Source organism: Sphaeroforma arctica (assembly GCF_001186125.1).
Source record: "Sphaeroforma arctica JP610 unplaced genomic scaffold supercont1.836, whole genome shotgun sequence".
NCBI classification, from domain to species: domain Eukaryota; class Ichthyosporea; order Ichthyophonida; genus Sphaeroforma; species Sphaeroforma arctica.
Window position 1 is genome coordinate 13680 of NW_014039722.1, and position 7496 is coordinate 21175.

Here is a 7496-nt window from a genome sequence, read left to right on the forward strand (position 1 = left end):
ACGGAATAAGCACAGGTGACGTCACACGTGACGAAATAAGCATGACTAACAAACACCATTTTCACCCTTCATAAATACAGGGGACAAAGCAACAAGCTACCGAGCCATACAGCAAGGTCAACACTTCCCGCGGAAGTGCAGCAAAGCATTATTACTCTAGACGGGGGGATGGGGGGGGGGGGGTGGATGAAGCGCGCGCTTTCGCACAAAACATAACCAGAGTCCTTATTAATAATCCACTAACACCCAGAAAATGCCAGCTGCAACCAGAGCAGGCGTGTACGGTGGGGGATAAGGGAGTGAAGGCGCGGATGATGTGGGTGTCAGCCCAATGGGGGGGCCAAGCCCAGATAACAGTTCGGACCAACCTACACCGGCGGGGGTACCCATTGTAGTGACAGCAATACGTCTAGAAATAGACAAGAATATCTGTCAAGGCAACTATGTTCTGGTGAGTCGGTTTGTGTCCAAGTTGGAACAAACGGCACCGGTGCCCATACCAACTCTACATAAGATGAGGGTAGGCATTCATGATCAACAGCCAGAGCGCCGCATGCCACTAGTTTTTAAGCGATCAATGACTGTGGTGACGATGAGGAAAATCAACTCATCCAAATAAGTCTATACATTAGTGAGTTAGAAATTATGCGGTCACGCTTGGGTGTTCAGATAAATGAGCTACCACTTGCGAAATTACTAAAGACTTCTGAATTTCCAAAAATGCCTAAAGATAGCTATTTTAGAATGGAAAACTGCGGAAAACATTATAGAGTTCACTACACAATGTAGTAACCTATTCTTAGCAAAGTCCATACCTTTGTGTCAGTACCCAGCATTAGTAAGAAGCCTATTGGACTCTACTGATGCAACGGGGAAACCCAAATCAGTACTCAATAACTTGAGAGACTCTGAGACACATGCGACAAAGCACTTCAAAGATCCTGAGCAATTCAATAGACCACATCCAGTAGACAATCTGTTGGAGAAGTTTCTTAATAACTTGCAGAATAAGAAGATGAATGTCGAAGTGCGCACAGAACGTGTGCACAAGACAATGGCGATGTTAGAGGAGCGTTACCGCAACTCAGACGAGGAACCCATACACTACCAAATTCTCAAAGTATAAAGGTACCAAGCACTTAAGTACTATGGACTGCAACCAGTGGTGGATACTCTAATCAAAGGGGATAAGCAACCATATGGGAGTGAAGGACACTTGTCAGATATAGAACATACCAAGTTTCATACTATGACTGAGACACGAATAAGAACGGCGGCTTTGATGCAAGCAGAGCGTATGTTGAGGGATCAGACACGAACAGCAAACAAGCGCAACAACGCACAAACAACCACACCAGCTGAGGATAACTCTACAAACGCTAACAAACGGTAAAACCAGACAATGGTACACACAGCCAGAACAAGCAAGGGGGTAGACACAGAAAAAGAACGGAGCACGTGAGGAGCGTGCATGCCCCCACTGCCTGGTAATGCCAGTCCCACATCGGTACAGCGAATGTCCTGAGAAGAAAGCAAATCAAGCCACGAAGACTGAGCAGCGAGCCAAGAAAGATATACAGATAGCAAAACTGTCCATTACATCTGGCAAGGTGGAAGACATCACAGACGGTGATGAGCACTGAAAACACTGGTGGGCGGAAGCAAACATGATTGACCTGGCTGACAGACTCAATGTATTTACAGATGAAAAAACGTTGTTAATAAATGCAAAGATATAAATTGTCAATCTTTATCTTTACTTCCCGCACCACGAGACCAACGTTTACACATTGACATACAAATCAATGGCAATAGATACAATGCACTAGTAGACTCGGGTGCACAACGCTCATGCAGGACAAAAGTGTAGTATCAGAACTATATATTTCATATCTTTCTGTTAGAACGCAACCGGGTTATTTACAACTAGCACAAACAGATGCAAGAATACAACGCACTGGATCAACGTCCATTCCTATTAGAATTGGTGATTTCTTGTCTGGGAGGTCAAGTACCTCGAAGCAGTTTGATGTTTTTCTGCTTCCATAGTTTAAATCACATACTTCTGTGGAACCTGTGCGTTGTACTCTTGCATCTGATTATGCAAGTTGTATGTATCCAGGTTGTGGTTTTACAGATAAGTATAGTTCAGTTACTACACTTCGGTCCATACAAGAGCGTTGTGCCCCTGAGTCTACTAGTGCATTGTACGCGGTGCCATTGATTTGTATGTCTATGTGCAATCTTTGATCTCGTGGATTCGGAAGTAAAGAAATGGGTGTGTAATCAATAACATTCGCATATATTAACAACGTTTCTTCATCAGTGTGTGCATTCACAATGTCTACCATGTTTTTCATGTTAGCCTCGGACTACCAAGTTTTTCATACATGTTCATCTATCTCTTGCACCTTATTGCCATTGGTAATGGCCAACTGGTCAACATGAACGGGTTGGTAATGTTGCGCTTTTCGTGCTTCTGCCTTTAGACGGTTGTTGTTCGCTTTGTTGGGGCACTTGCTGAACGCATGTGGTGTGTGAGGGGTTTATACCACAGTGTGGGCAAGGTCGTGGTCCTCGCGGTACTGGTGTGTCAGTGGCCTGTCCTATGGGAAGACCTCTGCCTTGCCCTCCTGGTGGACCTTTACCCCTTGGTGGGCCTTCCCCTCTTGGTATTCCCCCTCTCTGGGCGGACCCCCTAGAGGTATGTTCAGTCTTGGGCGAGTAGCTCGTGGTTCATGAACAAGTGCATTTTTTCGCTCGCTTGCTTTCATGTTTGCGATTAGCTTGTAGTATTGTTGCCTGTCTGATCATGTCTTCGGTGAGTTCATGAAATACCTTCTCTGAGATGTCAGATACGTGTCCACTACTACCATCGGTTTTCGTCTGATCTTTGATCTATTTGTATGTTTCCGCTTGCAAACCGTACACGACTAGTACTTGGTAACGCGATGCTTTGAGGAGTTGCCAATTGATAGCCTCCCTCTCCGTGCCCTGGTAACGCTTCTCTAACTCAAACATTGTGCGACGCAACTGTGCTGCCCGTACTTCGACATTCATACGAGTGTCATAGAAATTGTTGAGCCACTTCTCAAATAGATAGTCTACTGGAGTGCGACGTAGGTTGTCAATGATTGATATATTGTAGTCTTCCACATCAGTGAAGTCTTGCCAAAGCTTTTTGTACTACGTAGCAGTGCGCGATACTTCTGTTGCGTCGGTCTGTCTGAGCAGCCCTTGGACTATTGAGAGGTACTGTATCAATGGCATGTTTGTGCTCGCAAACAAGTCTTTGGCTACAGATACAGACTCAATTGTATAACGACAGTCAGCCATACTGATCTATTTGGAACTCACTCATCTTGAGTAGTTTGTTCAGTTCTGGTTCTGAAGCTTTGTCCCCTTCGTGAGATCTAATTAGAGGTAACTCGCTCATAAAGCCACTGATAGCAATGTAATCATCGTGATCACTTTTGTCACAGTTCTTCATAGCTTTATTGTATAGCTCTACTAACCACTCATCTATTACTGGAACAAATCGCTTGGGTTGTTGTTCATAGACTACTTTGCGCAGTTTGTGAAATGCACTAATGTCAATAGGATCGTCCGCTGTTTGTGCATACAACTTGTCTACTAGTATGTCTACTATGTAGTAGTTGCACTCATAGATGGTCGTGTCCAAGACTATGTTGTACTTACTCATCGCTGGATCCATTGGAGCTCTCGCTGGTGTGAACTCATCGTCCATGTGCATCGCTCTATACCCATTGTGTGGGGTAGAGGTGTGTGACGATGCTTGCGAAACTGGCATCGTGGTTGTTGTTCCTGGACTTGTCCTGGTCGTACAACTAGTGTTGCCTCTAGTCTGTGTTCTACTTGAGCTCACTTGTGTGAGTAGGCTTCGTCGTGCTGCACGTGTCCTCTGAAATGGAGCAGAAGTCATTGACTATGCTGTGTGTGGGGCGTTTATTGTTGTGTCAGACTGTGTAGGTACCTCATGTAGTCTCACGTCGAGTACAAGTGTCTCTTATGTGCACACGCAAGTTTCAGTAAAATCGATTGATTACCTTTGTTTGTGCTTCTTTGTAGTATCAAGTAGTGAAGACGTGTGTAGTGGCTTGCCCCTGGTCTGCTCAACTCAACGTGGGAGCATTTGGTTTAAGTGGATAAACTTGGGTTTATCCTGTTTATTTGTGAACTTGAGATAAACCTGGTTTCTGGCGTGCACTCAGTTTGCTGTGTTCATCCGTGGTTTATGGTTTTATTATTTATTTTTTTCGGTTTCATTTTATTTCAAGTTTATGCCTCATGGCGTTGTACCGAACTTCTGATATATATCTCGTATGGTCAACTTTGTGTGTGTATTGTGGTCAGAATACAAGTACTTGGTTTATTTGTTTATTTTAAGTTTATTATAGTTTTTACAGTTCATCAGAATAATCTGATAAACTTGGTTTTTGCTGACTATTTCAGTACATGACTTATGACTCATTATTAGAGTCATTAATTTTAGAACGTTGAGATATAGTTATCCAGCGTACACTTACTACATTTTTAACTTACTATAGGAAGTTGTTAGTTTATTAGTAATTATAAGGAAAGATAAGGAATAAGAATTAGTCGGTGGCTAGCATATATATATATATTGTTTTAAGGACAATTTGAGAATAATAAGAACAAAGAATGTCGCATCAAAATGACGAGATCTTTCGAAATTTACCGACCGAAGAAGGAGATAGTGGGTTCTCGAGTAGTGAGGCTAGTGATACGATGCCGACATTAATGTCGGCCAGCAGCAGTGAAGCAGAAGAAGATTTGAGACAGGAGAACCAAGGGAATGACCGTGGAGAACCACCTACGATTGATGAAGTCAAAGAAAGGAGATTTAGAATCAACAGACGCGAAATGGCTCGACATCTTGAACGATTTAGACTAACTGGTCGTCGTACTAACAATGTTTGGACGACAAGAACAAAGATAGAATCTAGCGAGTCGAGTGAAACTGAGAAGGAACCATCACAATCAAGCACATCAACCCAGGAACATCTAGGAAGGTCCCAAGACGATCAGATAACGGAATCAGGGAATCAACCAGAAACCACAGATAAGTAGTCACGTGTGAGAGTAGGTAGGAAAGTTGTGGTCGTGTGAGACAAGTATAAATAGAGTTTGCATTTTAAACCTAAACCCTAAAACCCTTAAACTATAAGTTAAGAGTTATTAGAAGAAAGAAGAAGGTTAATTAGGATCTACAGTAGTAGAAATGGAGGGTATACATGGTCAGTGCCGACTCGACCAGTACTACGACACAAAGAAGTAGCGATATACAATATTATTTCACAGAAGTTACAAGATAATTAGAGGTTAAGTCATATGAACTGATAGTTAGTCGTTATACAGAATAGACAAGGTTACATAGTGCACACGTCAGTTGACAAAACAGTGTACACGTATAGTTGATGTTGAAGATCATAGGTACTAAACAATGACCATATACAAGCGCAACAAATAATACGCAGATAATAGGTAAAAGACACGACGGCGAATCTATATCAGGCAACACGTCACAAGACTATATAGTGTGTACTAGGTGTGGGCAGACTGAAGTTTTAAGAGATAGGAAATGGAATGGCAAGACATGTACACCTAATGGTATCCATACGCAACGAAATAGGAGTTAAGACTCTAAAGGGAATATTTATTGGGCTTGTATGAACGAATAGAAGGGAGCGTTTATTAGCATAATCTACTTAAGTTCCGGCTACAATAGGTAGCGACGAAGTTGGGAAGCGATAGCTATCTAAGTAACGTCAACTACAACCAGAAGTGCACGTAAGATGATTTAGATAGGTTCGTCGACAAAGGAGGTTAGAAGGAGAATACAGAAACATAAGTAAGCATCTGTGAGTTTAGCCTATTTTTAGGAGTATATAACGTGGGAGCGTACAGAACACGAGCGGTGTAAGTAGTACATGGCTACATTGTGGAAATGACAGGCGCGCACACACAAATCACTGAAGCTTCTAGCTACATCAGGTAATGGGAGCGGCTCAAGAGCACGTACAGAAGGCGTGGTTTGCGGCAGCGTAGTTTAGGAGCCGCAACGGTACATGACAATGAGGTCATGAGTAGAGGACACGAAACCAGGGGAGTAAGCAGAGCAATTAGGAGCGATAAATGGAGTATGCAACGAGGTGCCGAGGCTAGGCTGACACCAGGTCGGAGCAGGAGCAGCCGTAGGGCAGGTTAAGAGAATGTTCCGACAAGCGGCCATACGTCAACAAGATAATTGTTCGAAGGAGAGTAAGACATCAGTTAGTGATAGATGGGTCTCGACTCTCTATACAACTAGGGTCTGTGAGTGAAATAATGTAATCAAGAGTGAGCCCACTGGTTCCTCGAGGATCATCGTCGAGACGTCATGTGTTTGAGGGATGGACTCTTGTTTGGAAATGGGTATTTATATTCAGTTCTTTCCGAGTTCGTTCGCACACATTTCAAGAAATCCGTTGAAACATACTTCCCCGACTATGTCCAATCCCCTCCAAAGTCGTAGACAGCAACACCTGAACCCTGAACGTCGCAAAGAAGACGATATTGACCAATGTGGGACTAAGCGTCGTCAATCTAACCCGGACCGCTCTGATCCACACCCAGGACAGGCTCTGGAGGGGCAACAACAGGCACGTCTAGAGCTTCTCCACCCTGTTTCCGTTAACGACAAGCAGTCACCAACGGCACACAGAGAGGAACCTGTCCATTCAGGAGACGACGTCGTCTTCGAGGGTGAGACCAAGGGAGTTCCCGACCTGCGTGCGGACCGGAGTCAGACCACTACTGGTGAATATGTAGCCAGTAATGGTCTGTCCTCCCGTTCGTCGTCGGGTACTTCAGGGGCCTTATCCTCCAGTAATGACCAACCACGTCTTCCACCTAACAAATGTAGACGCTACCGTCGTCGCACCAACAACAAGGACACGGTAAGGGGCCAATCGTCCGCTCAGAAACTTACTGAGTTAATGGCGCAACAGCAATGTGGTCAGATATACGATTTAGGATTATTAGGGTTTTTTGTGATCAGATATACGATTTAGGGTTATTAAGGTCTATTGTGGATCGGTCATAAACCCAGTTTATGGTTCTGATCCGATTACGCACATGCGCTAATTGACCAGATGTTAATCGAGTAATGTTCAATAAATAGCCAACGACTCACCTCTGATCAGGGGAGTACGTTGAGATATAGTTCTTGACGCATATTTACCACACTGATGTCTACCAGCCGTATTTTTGTGCCCTGTGATTTGCCCTTTTGTGTGTGATTTCTTGGATCCCCATTGCTATCTGATTGATAGCCTGAGTTTATTTGGTTCCTTACTGAAGCACGTTCTAAAGTGGTATATATATTTTATATACTATACGTATTCGTTTCCATAAGATCTTCTCCTTTTAAATTTACTTCGTTGTGTGATTCTTCGGATCCCTCTCCCATCTGA

At 43.6% G+C, this 7496-nt stretch overlaps 4 protein-coding genes across 4 annotated transcripts; all 4 read left to right on the forward strand.

The window, feature by feature from the left end:
- Positions 1-331: 331 nt before the first annotated feature.
- On the forward strand, positions 332-1126 carry SARC_08835 (hypothetical protein; the record flags this gene model as incomplete). The annotated part of the gene is made up of 2 exons (XM_014297167.1): positions 332-520; positions 827-1126. 2 exons carry the CDS (start codon positions 332-334, stop codon positions 1124-1126), a joined length of 489 nt encoding a protein of 162 aa, XP_014152642.1.
- A 123-nt stretch (positions 1127-1249) lies between these two features.
- SARC_08836 (hypothetical protein) lies at positions 1250-1643 on the forward strand (the record flags this gene model as incomplete). The annotated part of the gene is made up of 2 exons (XM_014297168.1): positions 1250-1389; positions 1514-1643. The coding sequence occupies 2 exons, from the start codon at positions 1250-1252 to the stop codon at positions 1641-1643; spliced, it is 270 nt and encodes an 89-aa protein (XP_014152643.1).
- Positions 1644-4683: 3040 nt separating this feature from the next.
- On the forward strand, positions 4684-5112 carry SARC_08837 (hypothetical protein; the record flags this gene model as incomplete). Its single annotated transcript, XM_014297169.1, has 1 exon — positions 4684-5112. The coding sequence occupies one exon, from the start codon at positions 4684-4686 to the stop codon at positions 5110-5112; it is 429 nt and encodes a 142-aa protein (XP_014152644.1).
- A 1418-nt stretch (positions 5113-6530) lies between these two features.
- SARC_08838 (hypothetical protein) lies at positions 6531-7246 on the forward strand (the record flags this gene model as incomplete). The annotated part of the gene is made up of 2 exons (XM_014297170.1): positions 6531-7038; positions 7227-7246. The coding sequence occupies 2 exons, from the start codon at positions 6531-6533 to the stop codon at positions 7244-7246; spliced, it is 528 nt and encodes a 175-aa protein (XP_014152645.1).
- Positions 7247-7496: the final 250 nt, after the last annotated feature.